Source organism: Terrapene carolina, unplaced genomic scaffold, assembly GCF_002925995.2.
Source record: "Terrapene carolina triunguis isolate 2854851 unplaced genomic scaffold, T_m_triunguis-2.0 Scaffold695, whole genome shotgun sequence".
NCBI lineage: Eukaryota > Metazoa > Chordata > Testudines > Emydidae > Terrapene > Terrapene triunguis.
Genome location: NW_020665046.1, coordinates 692,947 through 715,348, shown reverse-complemented (window position 1 = coordinate 715,348; position 22,402 = coordinate 692,947). Strand labels below are relative to the sequence as shown.

General features: G+C 43.9%; 1 protein-coding gene across 2 annotated transcripts in view; it reads left to right on the top strand.

Moving 5' to 3' along the window:
• The first annotated feature begins 388 nt into the window (after positions 1-388).
• ADCY9 (adenylate cyclase 9) overlaps positions 389-22,402 on the top strand; it is a 183,425-nt gene continuing 161,411 nt past the window's right edge. For both annotated transcript variants that reach the window (XM_026659818.2, XM_026659816.2), the window contains exon 1: positions 389-2,864. In XM_026659818.2, the coding sequence (XP_026515603.1) occupies positions 1,163-2,864 (1,702 nt within the window). In that variant the 5' untranslated portion in view covers positions 389-1,162. The remainder of the gene's footprint in view (positions 2,865-22,402) is intronic.

Genomic DNA, 22,402 nt, shown 5'->3' with positions numbered 1-22,402 from the left:
CGGCGCCCCCGCCCTGCCTGGAGGAGCAGGCGGCAGCGCCCCCCGCTATCGCCCGGGCGCGGAGCTCCTTGCCCTCGGCGGCACGGCGCCTCCCCGCCGGAAGGGTAATTGAATTAACTCGCCAGCAGGGAGCCGGGGCCGCCAGGGACCCCGCGGCCCCCGGACGCAGACACGAGCGGAGGCGGCGGCCGCCCCAAGCGGTGAGCCCGGCTGGCGGCGCCTGCGCCTGGCCTTGGCGGAGCCGGGCGGCCGGCGGCTGAGGGGGCTGCCGCTCCACGGCGGGACTGCGGGGGCCGGTCCCCCCCCCGGCCGGTCCCTGCGCGCCGGGAGCCCGTCAGGAAAGAGCGGGGCGGCTCCGAGGCCGAAGGCCCCACCGGTGGGAGTGGAGCCCCCACCCCGGCGAGTGCGAACGGCCGCGCCAGCCCCTGGGGGCGACAGGGAGCAGCACAGGCCGGCGGCTGCGGCACCACAGCGTGGCGGCTGCGTCTCCCAGGCGTCCCGAGGCTGCTGGTGCGGGGGGAATTTTGGGGACGAGGAAAATAACCTGGCACCAAGCGCTGGGCCGCCTCGGCTCTGCCGGAGCAGCGCGGGCTGCGGGCGGGAGCCAGACAGGGCCAAGTCGGGCTTGTTCCTCCGTGTCAACGTCAGGAGTGGGGATGGTGCGGCCGTGGTGAGAGAGCCACACGCTGCTAACACGCCTGGCCTGGGGAGGCAAGGGGCTTTCTCCCTTCCGCTTCGGTAAGCTGCAAAAAAGATGGAGAAGAGATCTTTTCCCGAAGGGGACTGCTTGTCACTCTCCCGAGACTGATCTGCACTTATTGGAAAGGACCTGGGGAGTGACAGCAAAACTGCAACTAACTTGGAACAAATCGCTGCCAGTTTGTGGACAGCCAGCTGGACATATCTACTACAGCGTTAGATTGGAATATGTGGGCCTGCCTAGCTCCCAGTCTCCTGTTTGTCTGCCCCGTTTGAAGGATGAGTAACTGAATCATGTGGGCCTGCCTGGCGGTTTCTTTAAACAGGCAGTGATTTCTCAAGAAATTTAAAAGCAACTGTCCTAGGAAAAGCCCCAAGTCAGAAAATTAAAAGATCACTCTATTTATTGTTTTTAAAGTCCTAAGGACCCATCTCCTAAAGTGCTTAAAGAAAATTTGACAACATGGCTTCCCCACCGCACCAGCAGTTACTGCATCACCACAGCACTGAGGTGAGCTGTGACTCCAGTGGAGACAGTAACAGTGTGATGGTCAGAATCAACCCCAAACAGCACCAGGGTTGCTCCTCTTCCAAGCATTGCAAGTACAGCATCTCCTCCAGCTGTAGCAGCTCTGGGGAGTCAGGAGGTGCCCGCAGAGCAACAGGAGGAGGGGGAAGCAGTGGTGCAGGTTTGCGCAAGAAGAAGCTGCCGCAGCTTTTTGAGAGAGCCTCCTCCAAGTGGTGGAACCCCAAGTTCGACTCCAACAACCTGGAAGAGGCCTGTATGGAGAGATGCTTTCCGCAGACCCAGCGTAGGTTTCGCTATGCCCTTTTCTACATAGGTGTGGCCTGTCTCCTCTGGGGTATATATTTTGGAATCCACATGAGAGAGAAACTGATTGTCTTCATGGTGCCAGCTCTGTGCTTCCTCTTAGTATGTGTAGCATTTTTTCTGTTCACTTTCACTAAGACCTATGCCCAGCATTATGTGTGGACCTCACTGATCCTCACCCTCCTGGTTTTTATTTTGACTCTGGCTCCACAGTTCCAAGTTTTGACACCTATCTCAGGAAGTGATGACACATCCAATCATACTCCCCCTGTGAGAGCCACAGACACTTGCCTTTCTCAAGTAGGCAGTTTTTCTATGTGTGTTGAAGTGCTCTTGTTGCTCTACACAGTAATGCACTTACCTTTGTATTTAAGCTTGTTTCTGGGACTATCCTACTCAGTCCTTTTTGAAACCTTCGGTTATCATTTCAGTGATAAGGACTGCTTTGCACCCCTTGGAGCCAGTGTAATTTACTGGGAACTGCTGAGTAAAGCCTTGCTTCACATCTGTATCCATGCTATTGGTATTCATTTATTTATCATGTCTGAAGTCAGATCAAGGAGCACGTTCTTGAAAGTGGGGCAATCAATCATGCATGGAAAAGATTTGGAAGTGGAAAAGGCACTGAAAGAGAGGATGATTCATTCTGTGATGCCAAGAATAATAGCTGATGACTTAATGAAACAGGGGGATGATGAAAGTGAGAACTCAGTCAAACGTCATTCCACCTCAAGCCCCAAAAACAGGAAGAAAAAACCCTCCATACAGAAAACCCCCATTATATTCCGTCCTTTTAAAATGCAGCAGATTGAACAAGTGAGTATTTTGTTTGCGGATATTGTTGGCTTTACTAAAATGAGTGCAAACAAATCTGCCCATGCATTGGTGGGGCTTTTGAACGATCTGTTTGGCCGCTTTGACCGTCTGTGTGAGGACACCAAATGTGAGAAGATAAGTACTTTGGGAGACTGTTATTATTGTGTAGCAGGATGCCCAGAGCCCCGAGCGGATCATGCCTATTGCTGCATTGAGATGGGTTTGGGTATGATTAAAGCCATAGAGCAGTTTTGCCAAGAGAAAAAAGAAATGGTGAACATGAGAGTTGGAGTTCACACTGGGACAGTCCTTTGTGGCATTTTGGGGATGAGGAGGTTTAAGTTTGATGTGTGGTCCAATGATGTCAACTTGGCCAATCTAATGGAGCAGTTGGGAGTGGCTGGAAAGGTCCATATTTCGGAAGCTACTGCCAAATATTTGGATGACCGTTACGAAATGGAGGATGGAAAGGTGATTGAACGAGTTGGCCAGAGTGTGGTAGCTGACCAGTTAAAAGGTATGTGCTTTATTTTGTAATGAATCTTCAATGAGGGGGAATGTACGAGGTTTCCTGTTAACTGACCTGTGCTTTACTGACCTAGGCAAATTGAGTAAGTTTTACATTTACCAGTACAAGCTGGAACTCAGCAACTTAACAGAAACTGCAGAATGTGACACTTCAAGCAGGGATGACAGGTGTGAAAGAACTTCTAAAGAACTTGCAATATTTGCTGACTTCAAAATTCCTTAAAAACTCCCCTGTGGGAATGTCACATAATAGAAAGTAGACTATTAAATGTCTTCATTATTCAACAAAATGTTCTTGTTTCAATACAGTGCGACATCTTCCTAATTAACTTCTTGTGCCATACATAAGGCATGTGTGTTTTCAGGCTTATATATAAAAATTGTGAGGTTTTGGTACTGAAAGTTGGATTTTAACCACTTTAAAAAAAAAAAAAGAAAATGAGTTAACGCTAGTTATTTACCTATCTGAATCGGCATTTTGGTGGGAAATGACACATGGATTCATAGAAGAAAATTGAGCAGTGTGTATAGCTGGCAGTTTGATAGCAAGTTGTTACAGCTGTGGAGTTAAAACTTGGGGTTGGAAAAAACTACTCAAGATGGTTCACTGAGCTAATAAATGCTCTAATCTTTGTGGCTCTAAGAAAAGTTCAGGTACATGCAACAAATACAAACTTGGTATTAAGAGAGGGAAAAATAGATCTCTCCAATATCTTTCATTGTTTATATGGATGTCTAATATTCACTTTTTCTTTGGTGATCATTTTAAATAGAAATCCTTGATTTTTTTTGGATAAAGAAAAGAATGCTTGAGAGTGCATGTATAAATGATTGAAGTATTGTGGATCTAACTGCATCTGTCTTTGAACATATATCTTTTCTGATATCTAAAACTCTGCCGCATTGTGAGAGCATACATCACAAGCATTTTCTGTTTCTACGATGTCATGCGAGTGGTGCATGTTGAAATTGGATAATAGATAAAATGAGAGCGGGAGTGGAATGTAGCAGAAAATAAAAAGTATTTGAGATTGTTTAGGTTAGGCATGATTTTTACAGTTCTTATATTTTTTCATTGTACATAAGAGCTTGTGGAGGACATGAAGGGGCAGAACTTGTGGGAACCATATGGGTGGGCTATGATGGAGAAAGAAGGTTGATTATTGGTGGTAACAAAGGTGAGAAGTAAGGTCAGAAGGCTCATGGATAGGCCAGTGAAAATGGACATTAGGAGAGTAGTGCAAAACAATGGGGTGTAGAGTGAGTGAGTGACAGTGAGTTGGTATAATAGATGAACAGAGGGCAAAGTCAAATCACATATGGCAGAGAGCTGTTATGGTGAAAATATTACCCATTTTCTTGATGAGAACATTGAGTTATTTGTCCTTACAGATGCGATGCTAAGGTAATGACGTGTGAAGTGTAGATGGAAGGGGTGCTAGAGAGAGAAATGGGTGGTAACACAGGTGGTTGGAGGCTCTGAAGGCACAGTTGGAGGCGTTGAAGCAGAATCAGGGCTTCTTATTTTACTCAGAGTTTGGGTCAGGGATTTTTATTTTACTTGATGCTGGTAAAAAGTGTTGACCCAATTGAAAGCTGAGGATACTGAAATCTTTAAGCTTCATTTAAAGAGGGATAGGCAAGAATATACTTTTTAAAAAGTCAGATATTGGAAAAGCTGTCCCATTACTGACCTAGGTTGACTCTGGCCTTTCTGGTAATTGGAAAGGTTGTGGATAAACAACTCTGATTCCTTGATTGTTGTCAAACTGTGTACTGAGATAGGTATGTTTCAAAGCTGTCCTTGTGTTGGTGGATGATGATCTAGTAATGGATGAAGATTAAATCCCCTTGCTGGTCTTATTAGGTCTATCTGCTGCCTTCAGAACCATTGATCACAATGTGGTATTCATACACTTGTGCATGACAGCGAAAGTTGATGGTGCTACTGTTATGTGAATTTGTTATCTTCCAAGGAGATCACAAAGTGGAGTGTAGAGCAATTATTGCTCTACCTCGAGGTTGCTCTCTTGTGGTCTTCGAGGTTCCATTTTGTCTTCATATAAGTATAGAAGGCCATTAAGAGGATTAGTAAGGAAGCATGGGTTGCATTGTTTCCAATATGCTCATTACACTCAGCTATAGATTCCTCTCTCATAGTGCCTTTCACAGTATCTGGTGGTGACTAGGAGGTTGTGAACAAGGGCAAATTGATTGAGGCTCCATCTATAAGACAGAAATGATGTTATTGGGTTGGGGGAAAAGAAGAGATGGTTAAAAAAAATTCTGTCCCACTGAGTGTGTGTTGTGTATGTCACACGTTTGCATCATAAGAGTCTGATTAGAATCCCTTTTGTTATCTCTGGATGATAATTTGTCCGTGGTAGCCAAGTTTTTTTTATTTTTATTTGTGTCTGGCTAGGAGCTAGCAATCTTTTCTTTCCAAATTGACCATGCCTCTGTAATTCATGCCTTTCTCCCTTCCAGTCTTGATTACTAAAATGTGCTGTACACAGGGTTACACGTTGAATCCATTCAGAACTGACAGCTAGTGCAATACCAGCAACCTGTTTGTTAACCAGAATATCCTGCTATGAGCACATTCAACAAGAGCTTCATGGTCTGTACTGGCTGCCTGTGGTTTTCTTTTCGGAGTTTAAGGTATTGATATTGACCTAAAAATGGCTTAAGAGTTTTCTGCCTGAAAGACTGCCTCTCTATGCTATATTGCTACTGTTAAATTTTGTGGAGGCACTTGAGTTAGACTCCTCTCAATATAGGAAGTGGATTTAACCTATTTTACACATAGCCTATCAAACAGAGATTAGATGGTAATGTCTTTTAAAGGGATGTTATCAAATTAAATATCACTTTTTTTTTTTTTTACTTAAAATTATTATAAAAAAATTAGATGTTTTTCCCCCCAATTTATTTTGTGCCTTTGACAGTATTTCGTGTGTATCAGTTTCACCTGTTGCTATATGAAAGACTTGCACAAACAGTGAAAGAGAAAAGAAGTAGGGTAAATAAGGAAATGTGAATTTTTTAAAGCACAAAATTTGGCAGGGACTCAAATAGGCGTAGAACCTGCTTTTAACTAAATTTTGAAAATGGACTAGTTTTCAAGTTAAAGGTGTTTGGATTAAAACTGGGACCTAGAGATGAAAGACGGTACCAATGAATAAAATTTTTTCTAGAGCCCTTCACTTGTGCCCCCCTCTACCCTGTTCATGGAACAATTACTTTAATGAGGAAAATGTGAAATATATAAAGTTTTTTTTCTCCCTTCTCTTGTTATAGATCAGCAACTATACTTGTACTTAGATCTTCTTACTTGCTCTTTACATATACACTTCTACCCCGATATAACGCGACCAGATATAACATGAATTCAGATATAACGCGGTAAAGCAGTGCTCCCGGGGGGGCCGGGCTGCACACTCCGGCGGATCAAAGCAAATTCTATATAACGCGGTTTCCCCTATAATGCGGTAAGATTTTTTGGCTCCCGAGGACAGCGTTATATCAGGGTGTAGAGGCAGTGTTGAGCTGACAAAATTTTAACAAACGGTTCCCTATAAAAAGTTCTGATTTAAGAGATGTTCCACAGTATGTATTTTTTGTACCAATAGGGTTACCATACATACGTATTTTCCCTGGAGGCGATTTAAGACCCAAAAAGCCTGACATGTCCGGGAAAATATGGATGTATGTTAACTCTACCTAAAGTTCTTTTTTAAATAGATGGGCCTGATCTAGAAATGAGCTCCGTTTCACATGTGTGGATCCCCGCCACTCCCTGGGGTGGGGGGTGGGTATGCACATGTGTGGGTCCCAGCTGCTCCCTGCCTCCCTCATTGAAGCAGGTGTTTAGGGTTACTGCCCTGGGAACTGCAGAGCACCAGTGGACGTGGGGCCGGCTGCAGACAGGGGCATGGGGCAGGGCTAGCTGGAGGCAGGGGGTGCAGGGCTGGCTGCAGTCAGGGCAGGGGGTGCGGGGCTGGTGCAGGCAGGGCAGGGGTGTGTGGCAGGGGCTGACTGGCTTCGGGCAGGGGGGGGCGGCAGGGCTGGAGACAGAGGAGTGCGGGGCTGGCTGGCTTCCGGCAGAGGGGTGCGGCAGGGGTTGGCAGGGCTGGAGACAGAGGAGTGCGGGGCTGGCTGGCAGGCTTCGGTCAGGGCTGCAGGGGGGTGCGGCAGGAGTTGGCTGCAGACAGAGGAGTGCGGATCTGGCTGGCTTTGGGCAGAGAGGGGCGGCAGGGCTGCAGACAGAGGAGTGTGGGGCTGGCTGGCTTCAGGCAGGGGGGTGCAGCAGGGGTTGGCTAGAGACAGGGCAGGGGGTGCGGCGGGGCTGGCTGCGGACAGGGGGTGCGGGGCTGGTGCGGGCAGGGGGATGCGGCAAGGGCTGGCTGGCTTCAGGCGGGGTGGGCGGCAGGGCTGGAGACAGAGGAGTGCGGGGCTGGCTGGCTTCAGGCAGGGGGGTGCAGCAGGGGTTGGCTGGAGACAGGGCAGGGGGTGTTGCAGCGCCTGGCTGCGGGCAGGGGGTGCAGGTACTCATATGGGGAGAGCGGCTCGGAGAGCCCGAGCAGCAGGACGCAGCCCAGGCCCAGCAGAGCAGCTGGGGACCCACCAGGCAGCAGCGGGAGCCCCAGGGCCAGAGGTCCGAGGAGCAGCAGCAGCAACAGGGCCAGGCGGCAACCCACATGGCTCCCGCAGCGCAGCGCCCCCTGGCGGCCTAAGGAGAAATTACACACTTCCCGGCCAGAGCCCATCAAAGGCGCAGCGCCGCCCCCCCCCCCCCCCCCCCGCCCGCCCGCCCAGCAGGGAAGCCGGTTAACAAGCGGCTCTAAAACTGCTTCAAAATTTAACAACTGGTTCGTGCGAACCAGCTCCAGCTCACCACTGGGTAGAGGGGTGTGTGTGTGTGTGTGTGTGTGTGTGTATATATATATATATATATGCAAACATAAATAAAAGTGTGTATGTATGTGGTTTTTAAAACAAAACAAAATCATACCTGTGTGCACTGGGTGTTGGATATTGTCCCTTTCCCTCATGACAGCAGTGCTGAGAGCTATTATGATGTGTATTTTCTGCAGTAACCGTGTTGTCTCCTCATTACCTTTTTTGCAGGGGAAGGATACCACAGTGTTAGGTGGGCATAAGAACATGAATAAAACAGAATAAAGAAACAGCACTGATATCAGTTTAGCATGGCAACAGTGCTTTGTACAGATACGTGGGGAATCTCAGTCCTGCTTCAGAGAGATTTATTTTTAAGCAGGAGTTCTGAGAGATTTCTGTAGTAGGAATTGAAGTCTCCGATGGTTGCTTGTTCTCTTCCCTTGTCCTATGTCCAGGACCTGCTGAGTGGCAAGATGGGTGTTTGTGAGGTGATGCAGTAATAGGAAGTTTTCCTTAACCTCATGAGTGGATCTTCTGTGGGAATGAGTTGATAGCAGACAGAGAGAAAATTGTTGAAGTGGTGTAATCCTAGGATATTAGCTCTCTGCTCTAGCATTGTAGTGCTAACTGTAACAACAGACATAAGATTTATTTACTCTTCAGTATTTCATTTCTCAAGCTCCTCCTCTTCCCTCTTGATCTTCAGCTTAGTTTAAGATTTTCTTAATGCCATTCTATTTTGCTTTTTTATATTGCCTCTTTTAATTGTTTGTAGTGCCATAGTGGGAATGGTGGGCTTGTTAAGTTTTGATACTAGCTACTTTACATTTCTGGAACACATGCTGAGACTGCTTTTTTTAAACTTAAAAAAAATTCTCTGGGTGTGTCTGATTTAGAAATTTCAAGCAGTTAAGTCTTTCTTTCCCCATCTTTGCTGGAGATCTCCTTGGATGACTAGGAAAGCTGGAGTGGGAGCTTTTTCAATCATGTTACTGTGATAAAATGCCATTACTCACAATAAAATCCTAAGAGTTGTCAGCACTGGAGACATATCAATGAAAATGAGAGTTCTGTCACCAAAATTGAAGTTAATCAGGCAAGGTGTTTTGTGAATGTAAATTTTGTTTAAAAAATAGTCACCATAATTACAAATTTCTGCTTGATCCTAGTTTCCAAGTGGAAAGTAGAAGACAGTTGAAGTTAATTGGATTAATCTAATCCAGGGCGGGGGAGTACCTCCCTCCTCTGCTGCATTTCCCCTCCCCTATCCATCTGTGTATGCGCCTATGCACATGTGCATGCACATGCTTTCTCTTCTTCGGAATACCCGAATCCTTAGGAAGAAAGCCTTGCCCCTGGAGACCTTGAGAGGTCTAATGCCAGGAGAGGCATTGCAGGGTTTGGCTGGGGAGTGATAGGGGGGAATCTCCTTTGGTGCTCTAGAGGTCAATAGGTGGCTCATTGGGCCTCTTCTAGGAGGGAGGCTAGGATTCCAACAAGCCTCCCCTACTGTTACTCACACCTTCTTGTCAACTGTTTGAAATGGGCCATCCTGATTATCACTACAAAAGTTTTTTGTCTTCTGCTGATAATAGCCCATCTTAATTGATTACTCTCGTTATAGTTGGTATGGCAACACCCATTTTTTCATGTTCTCTGTGTATATATATCTTCCTACTGTATTTTCCACTGCATGCATCTGATGAAGTGGGTTTTAGCCCACGAAAGCTTATGCCCAAATAAATTTGTTAGTCTTTAAGGTGCCACAAGTACTCCTTTTAGCAAAATAAAAGAAAATCTATCATTTGATATATCTGATACCAATCCAGGTGTTTTGTCTGTGTTCTAATCTGGTTGAAGTTATATACGTTTGGTTAAAGTTCATTCATTTAGGTATTGTTCTGGGGTAATTAAGTGCCAGTTAGTGATACCCTTATACATATTGTGTTTTTACTTAAACTACAAGTAGTCCTAGGAAATCAATGGGCCCCTTGTGGAGAAATTCATATTTCACATTCATATGCTATTCATAAAGAGTATCAGAATCTGGCTTTGTGTGAAGAAAAGGGTTGAAAGCGAAGAAAAGGGTTGAAAGCAATGTGATACACAAGACTCAATTCCCTTGCCAAGTTATTCCTGGATTCTTGTTAATTAGCAGTCTCTGAATTGGTTGCAGACCTAGCAGAAAATAGATTTCTTGCTTTCCTTGTAAGGACAAAGTGTGTGCGTGTGCGTGTGCGTGTGCGTGTGCGTGTGCGTGTGCTTTGAGGAGGAGGTGGGGGATGAAAATTACCAATAGGCAATAGAGGTTGACAACTTTGGTAAACGTGGACATGTACTATGGCTGTTCTGACAAATTAAAATGCATATGCTTATATTTAATGACACCGTAACTGAGAGATGTGTGCTATAGGAATAAACTATGCTTTCAAAAGTTGTTTCATAATAGCAAACTTTGTTTCATGTTGTAGCAGTCCTTTTGTATGCTTATGTCTAAACTTTTATTTAAAACTTCATATGTTCATGATACTAACAAGTATGTTAAAAGTAGAAGTGACATTTTACTGTTTGAAAGACGCGTGGTCTTGAAATTTCTTTTTATCTCAAGTGCTTTTTCATAGTATGTTTTCATGATTTTTGTCTATGTAAAGTACTGTACATCAGATGGAGTTCATTGCATTGCTGCCATACTGTTAGTTACCAGTAAAAACTAAGATGTTTTATTTAGAAAACTCAGCTAGATCAGTTTTTAACAAGTGATCCTGACGTCAAATGTGTTTTTATTGCTGGTAGTTCTGTAAATCAAATCTTTACACATTTTCTCTCTTTAGAGGACCAATAGGCCTCATCCTGCAAAGTGCTGAGCATCTTTGGCTCCCTTTGACTTTAATGGAAGATAAGAAGGAAATAGCACTTGGCAGGAACAGTTCTGTAGTGAGGAAGTTCAGTTTACAATGGTTCTTACAAAATTATCAGTAAATATTTTAAGGCATTATTTTCAAAGAGACCACACAGTATTAGATCCAAATATTTTTCTGTATTATGCATTACGATGTCAGCAAGGATTATCCAACTTCCTAGTAAGTACTGCTAGCAAGCAATCTATGGTTCAGAAGTCTGAGGGCATGTCTACACTGCCCAACAGTTTGGACTAGAGGGTGTGAATAGCAGTGCACCCCAGAGTGTTGCGCAGTAACTCCCCCATGTGGATGCTGCAGGCACAAACTAAAAGGTTCCTTCTTTGCATTAATGTAATCCAGTTTGAAGAGGACTAACTTAATGTGAACTGGGAACCTTTTAGTTCATCTCTGCAGCATCTCCTGGGGGAATTACAGCACAGCACTTTGGTGTGCCATGCTATTCTAACCCCAGTAGTCTGAACTTGCAGGGCAGTGTAGATGTGTCCAGAGTCTAAGTTTGTGAATTTACTGTTAGTAATGGTAGCTAGTAGGGTTGCCAGACATCCGGTTTTCGACTGGAATGCCCGGTCGAAAAGGGACACTGGCGGCTCCAGTCAGCACAGCTGACTGGGCCACTAAAAGTCCGGTTGGCCGCAGCGGTCAGGTCCACGTGGCTCCCGGAAGCAGCCGGCATGTCCCTCTGGCTCCTAGGCGCAGGGTGCAGCCAGGGGGGCTCCACGCGCTGCCCCTGCCCGTGGTGCAAGCGCCGCCCTGAGTGCTGGCTCCGCAGTTCCCATTGGCTGGAAATTGAGGTCAATGCGAGCTGCGGGGGCGGTGCCTATGGACAGGGGCAGCATGTGGAGTCCCCTGGCAGCCCCTCTGCCTAGGAGCCACAGGGACATGTTGCTGTTTTCCCAGGAGTCTCATGACGTAAGCGCTGCCTGGAGCCCGCACCCCAACCTCTTGCCCCAGCCCTGAGCCCACTCCCACACCCAAACTCCCCAGAGCCCACACCCCCTCCTGCGCCCCAACCTCCTGCCCCAGACCTGAGGCACCCTGAACCCCTTATTTCTGGCCCCACCCCAGAGCTCTTACCCCCTCCCACACCTCAACCTCCTATCCCAGCCCAAAGCCCCCTCCCACACTCCGAACCCCGCGGCCCCAGCCCAGAGCCCTCTCCTTGACTCCAAACCCTTCATCCCTGGCCCCACCCCAGAGCCTGCACCCCTAGCCAGAGCCCTCACTCCATCCCGCACCCCAACCCTCTGCTCCAGCCCAGTGAAAGTGAGTGAGGGTGGGGGAGAGTGAGCAACGGAGGGAGGGGGGATCGAGTGAGTGGGGCAGGGCCTTGGAGAAGAGCGGATCAGGGGCATGACCTCAGGGAAGGGGCAGAGCAATGGTGTTTAGTTTTCTGCTGTCAGAAAGTTGGCAATCCTAGTAGCTAGTATTGACATGTTTGAATTTTTTGTTTTAAAATGTCAATTTAAGATTTAACACCCTCCCCCTAAAAGAAAAATAAGTCAGACATCATGAGCCATATTATTCTTTTGAGTTCAATTGAGTTGTGCCAGTGGAGGATAGTATTTAGTTCTATGACTTAGAACCTTTTCTCATATATTTCAGCTTCTTAAATCTGGTACTCAATGGATTTAATAAAAATTTTTAGTTGGCTTTTTTTTTTCTTGTCTCACTCTCTTCCTATGACGTACCTTTCTGCTATAATAACTATGTTTGCCTACCTATATAGTATTTACAATGGTGGTGTAGCTGTGTTGGTCCCAGGATATTAGCAAGGCAAGGTGGGTGAGGTAATACCTTTTATTGGACCGTCCCAGATCTGAAGAAGAGCTCTGTGTAAGCTTGAAAGCTTGTCTCTTTCACCAGCAAAAGTTGTCCTAATAAAAGATATTACCTCACCCACCTTGTCTTTCTCTATAATATTTAGGTTATTGAAGATATGATTGAAATAACTTTTAAATGTTTTTCTTGCTGCTTGGGAAAGCATTTTAGACTAGAAGCAGGAAGTTCTGTTAGATGGAAATACTGCAAGAGAATGTGGTGTGTTGGCTATCTCAGAGTGCTGGTGAAGAGCCTGAGGGAAAATAACAAATCAAACAAGAATTTCTGGGACCCTTAGTAATCAGTAATTCAACTTCTTCCACTGAGAATGCTCAATTGAATAGGTCATCATCCGTTTATGAAATGTTACTGCTGCTGGAAATTCCTCAGGGATGAGAATTGTAAACAGCAGGGCCCAGGGTGTTTACTGAAGTAATGTTTCCCTACCTTGACTGGAAACTTTGTTACTAAATTGGTACCTGATGGTAGTCTTTTGTAAAGGTTTATAAAAACTATTTTTTACATTAAAATATATTGTCAGCTACTTGGTGTTTATTTATATAATATTAGTTTTGTGTGTGTATTGCATTCCAGTAAATATGTATACACCTCTACCCCGATATAATGCGAACCGATATAACGTGGTAAAGCAGTGCTCTGGGGGGGCGGGGCTGCGCACTCCGGCGGATCAAAGCAAGTTCGATATAACGCAGTTTCACCTATAATGCGGTAAGATGTTTTGGCTCCCGAGGACAGCATTGTATCGGGGTAGAGATGTACTTTTAATTTTTTTGTTAAATTTATCAAATTTAAAAATAAATCCAATAACGTAAAAACACACACAACCCTGAATTTCAGTCCTAAACTAAACTAATTGGACATACTATTTATGTGTATTTTAGATTTCCACTAATAGCTCCAGTCCAGTTTTCAGTTCCTCTGGTTATCTGATAATCTCTCTCTCTTTTTCTATCTGGGTTTGTGTTTTATATTGCTGCCCATCACTGTAGTATCTGAGTGTCAGATCAAAATCAATAGCTAAGTTCCTAGGGTGCTTCATGGAGTTTCTGGTTCTCCTCCCTTTTGAGAGTAACATCTCTACTTGGGGATATGTGTGTGTGATTTGTTTGAATGATTTTGTTTGTTTGTTTATTGATTTATTTGTGTTAATAGGGTTGGGTTTTTTATTTTAATTTGCAGGTCTTTGGGTAGTTGGAGGTGTCTGTGTTGTGAGTGTCATTTTTGCTATAGGGAAAAAGCTTTTTTGAAGAGGAAAGTTTTACAACATTTCCTAAAGACAGTCAGATTCTGAATTAACCTAATCTCCTTTGGAAGTTTTGTTCCATAGCCAGATCTCCTCAACCAAGAATTCTTTGTCCCCAGCTCTCACATGTTTTGTGATCTGTGTTGTTCCAATGCAACTGTCTTTGTAGTTCATAGATTGAAATTCAGCATTTAATATAGTTGAGACTTGATCCTTTAGCTGCTTTGAAGATTGGGACTGAGGCTTAAACAGGGATCTGAAACTGACTGTGAGCCAGTGGATGAACTGGAGCACTGGCCCTCATGCTCATGGTGGCCTAAGCCTTGGAGTAGGGTGGGCAGACACACACTGTACCAGCTAGAGCCAGAGCATTGTCTTCACATTCAGCTTCAGATACAGTGAATTATAATACTCCTCACCTGGAAGGGAAGGTTGACGTTTCCTAGCAAGCTGGAGGTGAAAGAAGTAGGTCCATCAATTAATTGCAGTTAACTCATGCGATAAACATAAAAAAAAAAGTTGGAATTAAAAAATTAATTGTGATTAATCACAGGATTAATCGCACTGTTAAACAATAGAATACCAATTGAAATTTATTAAATATTTTTGGATGTTTTTCTACATTTTCAAATATATTGATTTCAATTACAACACAGAATACAAAGTGTACCGGGCTCACTTTATATTATTATTTTTATTACAAATATTTGCACTGTAAAATGATAAACAAAAGAAATAGTATTTTTCAGTTCACCTCATACAAGTACTGTAGTGCAATCTCTTTATCGTGAAATTGCAATTTACAAATGTAGCTTTTTTTATTACATAACTGCACTCAAAAACAAAACAGTGTAAAAATTTAGAGCCTACAAGTCCACTCAGTCTCACTTCAGGTTCAGCCAATCGCTAAGACAAACAAGTTTGTTTACATTTATGGGAGATAATGCTGCCCGTTTCTTATTTACAACGTCACCTGAAAGTAAGAACGGGTGTTCACATGGTACCATTGTAGCAGGCATTGCAAGGTATTTATGTGCCAGGAATGCTAAATATTCATATGCCCCTTCATGCTTTGGCTACCATTCCAGAGGACATGTTTCCATGCTGATGACTCTCGTTAAAAAAATGTTAATTAAATTTATGACTGAACTCCTTGGGGGAGAATAGTATGTCTCCTGCTCTGTTTTACCCATATTCTGCCATTTATTTCATGTTATGGCAGTCTCGGATGATGACCCATGTTCGATTTAAGAACAATTCCATTGAAGATTTGACAAAATGAAAAGAAGGTACCAATGTTAGATTTCTAAAGATAGCTACAGCACTTGACCCAAGGTTTAAGAATCTGAAGTGCCTTCCAAAATCTGAGAGGGACGAGGTGTGGAGCATGCTCTCAGAAGTCTTAAAAGAGCAACACTTAGATGCGGAAACTACACAACCTCAGCCACCAAAAAAGAAAATCAACTTTTTGTTGGTGGCATCTGACTCAGATGATGAAAATGAACGTGTGTCAGTCTGCACTGCTTTGGATTGTTATCGAGCAGAACCCGTCATCAGCATGGAAGCATGTACTCTAGAATGGTGGTCAAAGCATGAAGGGACATACGAATCTTTAGTGCATCTGGCACATAAATATCTTGTTACGCTGGCTACAACAATGCCATGCTAATGCCTGTTCTCACTTTCAGGTGACATTGTAAACAAGAAGCAGGCAGCATTATCTCCCATAAATGTAAACAAAATTGTTTGAGCGATTGGCTGAACAAGAAGTAGGACTGAGTGGACTTCCGAGCCCTAAAATTTTACATTGTTTTATTTTTGAGTACAGTTTATTTTTTTGTACATAATTCTACATTTGTAAGTTCAACTTTCATGATAAAGAGATTGCACTACAGTACTTAGGTGAATTGAAAAATATTTTTTTTGTTTTTTACAGTGCAAATATTTGTAATAAAAATAATAATATAAAGTGAGCACTGTACACTTTGTATTCTGTGTTGTAATTGAAATCAATATATTTGAAAATGTAGAAAACATCCAAAATATTTAAATAATTGGTATTCTATTTTTGTTTAACGGTGTGATTAATTGTGCGATTAATCATGATTAATTTTTTTAATAGCTTGACAGTCCTAGAAAGGTGGGGTTAGAAACTCATGCTACCTGGTCATCCAAGCTTAGTGAGGAGTCAAACAGGGCCCCAGGAACCACTCTGACAAGGTGCGGGAGGGGCCTCCGGGCTGGGCCGGGGGTTGGGGTGCGGGGGGTGGCTCCGGGTGCAGGATCCAGGCGGCACTTAACTCAAGCAGCTCCCGGAAGCAGTGGCATGTCCCCCCTCCGGCTCCTAGGCGGCGGTGCGGCCAGGCAGTTCTGCTGCACACTGACCCATCTGCAGGCACCGCCCCTGCTGCTCCCATTGGCTGCGGTTCCTGGGCAATGGGAGCTACGGGCTCAGCACTTGGGGCGGGGGCAGCGTGTGGAGTGGAGCCCCCTGGCTGCTCCTATACGTAGGAGCCAGAGGGGACACCATGCCACTGCTTCCGGGAGCCGCACGGGCCCCTACTCTGCTCCCCAGCTGGAGTGCTGGAGCAGGGCAAGCCCCAGAGCCTCCTCCCCAGCGGGAGCTCAAGGGCTGGATTAAAATGGGTGGCCGGCAGGATGTGCCCGTGGGCTGTAGTTTGCCCACCCCCATCTTAGCTAGTTCTAATAGGCATTCTAGTATCTTAGCAGAAGAGGTGGTTGCTTCGGTGGTGAATGTTATATTTGGTTGAGTATTATATGTGCACCGTTGTTAGTTGAGCCTGTGACGTCTCGCCATCTTGTGGTCTTATATAAATATAAAGGAAAAGAGGGTATAGTATGGAATCTTGTGGGACCCTGCAGGTGTGGGCATTCAGAGAGAAGGAGTCATTGCCCATCACCACGCTGAGCTCTGCTGGAAAGGAACAATTGGAACTTCAGTGCTGTGCCAATGGCTGCTGTATCATGTAGGGCAGGTCAGCAATATGTTGTCTACTGTTCAGTAATACATTCCACTCCTGCCTCATGTTTGTGATACAGTGTCAATAGATTTAAAACATTGTAGATGATTTTTGATTGCACACAAACTTCTTTTTAATTTTCTTATCGTCCCACACTATTTCCCGCAGCTCCTATTGGCCTGGGACGGTGAACCGCGGCCCGTGGGAGCCGCGATTGGCCGAAACTGCGGGCGCAGTAGGTAAATAAATCGGCCCAGCTCGGCCCGCCAGGGTGCTTACCCTGGGGAACCGCGTGCCAAAGGTTGCCGAACCCTGTATTAAGGTTATAACAACCAACAAGAATGCACTTTTATGTAGAAATCCATGATTAAATCGAGTCTTTCTGACTAGTGATTTAAATCAATTTGATTTAAATCACATCCATCCTGGACATTTTTTTTAATTTTTGTATTTAGTTTAATTAATCTACTTATGAAGGTGAGAATTATAAAATGTTTAAAAAAAAAAAAAAAAAAAAAAAAAAAGGTCTTTTACGTGTTTAAATGTTTGCAGGGTTGGGACCAAAATGTGGAAATCCATACTATATAAATAGTATATACTTTAGGTTTATCATTTTAAATGAGTAAATTTTTGACTTAATTTAGATTTGAATGGTGTGCATCTGGTGTTACTCATAGATAAGTATAGAGCAAATACAGTTATAAACCGGTATGTTAGTTAAGTCATTGCTTTCCATAACGGAGATGGCTGTGCTTTGTTATGTTGTGCTGAATGGGCTTCGTTTGTTTTCTGTTCAGAGTAAAGGATTTTGTTAATTCTTGGATTGCTTACTGTTAGCCTAGAAGTTGGACCATGTCCTAGCATTTTATGCATTTTTAAAAAATAAGCCATGCTAGTTTAAAGAACATTTTTGATAAAGCCTTTCAGCTAGAGTGATAATTGAAATTCATAAGCAAATCAGAAATTTGTTATGGCAAAAATGTTAACTCTTGGAAATCAAATGATTTTCAGTATTCATAAAGATACCTTTCTTTGAGAATATTTTATGGAAATACAACAGTATATATTTGGTAAACTGCTTAAAAATTCAGTTTATTTAAAAACTACATTTAACATAATAGAGAGATGTAATCTACACTATACTTAAATTGAAAAAAGATTTGAAAAATAGCAAATGACTTGTACAACTTTTATTATGAGTAAAGTGGAATACTTCTAATAGCTTCATTCTAATAGGTCACATAGCTTCATTTTACATTTATTTATTTTTTTAAATATGACTGTGTGTAGTGTAAGGGTAGAAGCCAGATGTATAGACATTGGTACTGGAATAAGGATAATAGAGAATTGCTTCCATTGCCCGCTAAACTTAGAAGTGTACATTTAGAAGTTTTAAATCCCTGTCTGCCATTGGCCAACAAAGAAGCTGACAATATGATTGGGAGACACCAACAAAATGCACTTGAAACAAAGAGGCACCAAAAATGTTCAACCAAAATGAGGGACAGTCCTGCAGATCCTTATTCATGCAAGGAGTCTCTGCTGATGTTAGAAGTGTAATTAATTTCAATGGGAATACTTGTGTCAATGAGGATTTTTGAAATGAGTAGGAGTGTTTAGGATGGGTCCCTAATGAACTGCACAACTGCAAACTAAGGGCTGCTAGAAAACATAGAATGGCTAAAAGACAGCTTGGTCCAGATGGGCACTCATTATCTCAGGACATGGTGGAATATACATTAGATTACAGCCTTTTGGCCATGAGTCAGTCAAATAATGATGTACAGGTCCCTTTTCTGAGATGATACAATTAATTTAGAACCTTGTAAAATGTATGAGCACTTTACACTTTTATGTATGGTTGGCTTTCTTTTCCTGTTGTGACTGCCATGCCTTGGGAGTTAAGAATGCTCCTTTCCTAGTCATTCTAGACCTCTTACAGGAAATCTTAAAATAAGTCTATTATGGGTTGGTTATTTCAGGTGCAGGCCGCTGCCCTTACCAGCCTTGATGACGGTTACTCTTTCTGTCCTTACTCTATATATCTAGTATTGACTAGCTAAGTCATACAAAAATTTACATTCCTTTTACCAGGATTCCTTTATGGAGATGGTACTTGGAGTGGGAAGGTCAGTGTGTATGAAACAGTGATTAGTGTGGTAGACTAACTCTTCATTCCTCATCTGTGGATAATCTGGTCTGTGGCTAGAATCATCAGAGGAGGAGGTGCTGAGTGTGAAAAGTCCCATCTAGATTTCCTGCTATCAGGCTGTTCACAGGCAAACAAACATGCTTATCATCTATATTGGTTTAGCCAACTCCTGGAAGGTAAGTGGCAGATTAAAAAAAATTATCTAAAAATATTAAGAAAATGCTTAGAAATTATATTTACTTTTCAGAAGTATCCATAAAATAACCTCTGGGAGGAGGAGGTAACTGCTTTGGTTTAATTAAACTTATTTTCATTTATAACTGTAGCTAGAAAGCTCAGCTTTCCTCTTTGCAGTGCTTTCCAGTCAGAGTTACAAAGCTACTGAGCTTGTTAATTTCAGCTTCCAGTTTCATAAACTTTAAGTATTACTGGTATACCATATTATGTAAAAGAGAGTTACAGGAGTGAACCATAAAATATCACATCTGATAGACAAGTGTTTGCTCATTATAGCTAGAATCAGTATACAGTCAGACATATCCCCCCAGGTGACACACACAAAAATCCTATAAAATAACAGAAAAAATTGCCTGTCAATTATTCATTATTGTTCATTCTAAGAATTGATCTGTGATGGGCAAAGTTGAGCAATAATAAAGCTTGAGTGTAGTGAGCTTATGTAATAAACTTGTTTTTTGTGTTTAATAAGCAGCAGTATTAAACCTATATCAAAAGTGATCTTCCAAAATACTTTGTGCGTAACGTTTAGACAGAAGATTCTATAAACTTTTGGTGTAAATGAATTGAAATAGACTAAATGTAGAGTATTAAAATTAGAACACTGCTTTGGTTTCCATGGGATATGGATAATGTGCTTGCTTGATTATCCCGTTCAGGACACTATTTGCTTGTAAATTATCCTTAAAACTCTGAGATGTGAATGTTTTCCCATAGCCAGTTTTGTTCCCACAAGTTTCCTTAATATAGCATCATTTTTTTCCCCAGTGAAGCTGACAGAAGGGGGAACCTGGGTAGTTGTATTTTTCCTTTTTGTATTGCTTAAGACTTTAATCAGTGTAAAGTTGCTGTTTTGACTAATATAAAATTTGAGAAAAATACGGTGCTTTTTTCTTTTCTGCTGCTTATAGATCAGAGTGTTTTATAAGGTAAAATGTATACCTGACTAAAACTAATTTTAAAACTACTTTAAAATATTTTATAGTTTTAAGTTCCTCCCAACAACTGTAAGTCTAAACCAAATATCAGATAGATAAAGAGAAAACAAATTACTAGTTTTCAATCATGCACACATGATGCCTTTCAGTGTCAATATTAAGTTTAAAATGTTTGATTTAAAACTGTAGTAGCTAATGTTCACAGGTAGAGCTAGAATAATTATTTGTAGTAAAGAATGTGTTTGAATTTCACACTCTCTCATGAGTGGGTACCCATTGTTCAGTACAGTATCAACATTTTCCCCTTTTCCTGTGCTTTGGTGGCAGAGATTATTCTTGAAACATTTTTTGGTGGTTTGTCAGCTACTCTTCTTAGTACTTTTGAGTTATTGCACTCATATTTGGAGCCTAGTTTTCTGTCTCTGTACGAGAAGGCAAAAGTTTCTCGTGAGTTCTCCCTGAGGACTACTTTGTTTTCAGACAGGATTTAGAATTATTTTTCTCCCCCAGCCTAACAGCATTTCTGATAGGGAGATATTGTTGTCTGAAGGAGTTCTGGAAGGATAGGTTTCTCCCTTCTAGTGGTGCAGTGGCTTCAGGGGCCTCAGCACTAAGAGCAATGTCATCTCCCATGTGCCTGTCTTCCTGCAGCAGCATGAAGAAAAGTGGGTTAGTTGGTTGTTCTTTGTTTTTTTTAAGCATTTTGGGGCCTTTCCAGAGATGGGATCTGATTTCTTGATTTTCACACTACTTCAGCCAGCCAGGTAATTCCTTTTCAGATAATGAAGGATCAGGTTAGTCAGAGAGAAAAGAAAATGTGGAGACCTTCTATACTGCTTCAGTGGCAGGTTTTTTGCTGCAAGTGCTCCAGGGAGGAAGGCCCTAGCACTAATGTCAGTTCCCTGTCTCACTCTGCTTCTTGATATTTCCAGACTTCTTTGGATTACTCCCTTTGGTAATTAACAGAGATTCCCAGTCCAGGGACAGTTCTTAATTCCACTGTGCTCTGAAACTTCAAGTCTTCCACTACCTACATAGTTTTTTCTTTTTATCTTGGAGAATAGGTACCCCCTCTTTCTCTCTGGTAAACTGCATAGGGTTCCTGGTCCTCAGAGGAGACCTAGAATTTACTCTTTCTGTCTCTTCTTTGGCACGCTGAGAGTCCAAGGTGTGCAACCATCCATAGTCCCCAGTCCTACAGATTTTATGGAACAGGTCACCCTCAGATTAGCTCTTTCACTTCTGGTCAGGTCACACACACACCAAGAAAAAGAGAGTGGTTTATAAGGAAGCTGCAGCAAGCACCATTGTCAAAGATAGGGTGACCAGGCGTCCCGTTTTTAAGCCCTCTTGGAAGTGTCCCGACTTTTTCTGAAAAACGAGCAAATTGTCCTGTATTTTCTGTCTCTCCCCATCAGTACTGGCTGCTGGCCGGATCCCTGCTAGCCAGCCGCCCGCCTACCAGCAATGAATGGGAGGGTCCAGTGGCCGACGATGTGGGTGGGTATGCAAGGCTGGTGGCATGGTGAAGATGCAGTGTGCAGGGCTGGCTGCTCCCCCACCGGTCCGTCAGCGCAGCCCCTGCTGCATGCCAGCTCTCGGCCAGCAGGGCCCCGTCCCATTTCTGGCCGGCATTGGCTGTGCACTGCGAGCTGCGGTAGGTGGTGAGTGCAGGCAGGCGCCAGGTGGCAGCTGGTTGCGTGTCACCTCTGCTGCCCACCCATTGGCCCTTACGTGCTATACCTTTCACTGTCCTCTCTGTGCTTTGCCCCTTTGTCCCCCCTCCAGCCCCGCTGCTCCTCCATATCCTCCTCCCCACCCCCGTGGGGCGCATCCCGTTTCCAGTGCCGTGTGGAGAACCAGCCCCTGATGGGAGTGCTCAGCTTACCAACAGCCTGGCCAGCAGGTTCCTTCCTTCCCCCACTGCCTCTGGCTGGCCCGGCACCCCGGGAAAGCCCCCAAAACCCTCTGGCCTAGGGCGCTGGCCAGGAGAAGCCAGAGCCCTGCACAGCGCTGGCACAGAGAAACCTCTCTGCCCCTCAGCTAAGCTGTGGAGTGGTGGGGAAAGGAAGCGATTTCCAGCCTGTTCATGTCCCAAACCTGCAGGCTCCACAGCAGCCCCTGGAGTAGGGGCTTAGCATCCTCTTTCTCCCCCCCCCCAGCCCGGGTCCTGTCCCCAGGGAGTGCGGGACTGCCCCGTCCCCTAGGCACTCTCCCCTGCTGAGACACCTCTCTGGCCAGGTTCGCTGAAGCCCCTGCAGTCAGGTTCCCTGGGCTACGGTGCACCATGCATCCTGAGGGCTTAATGCCTTCC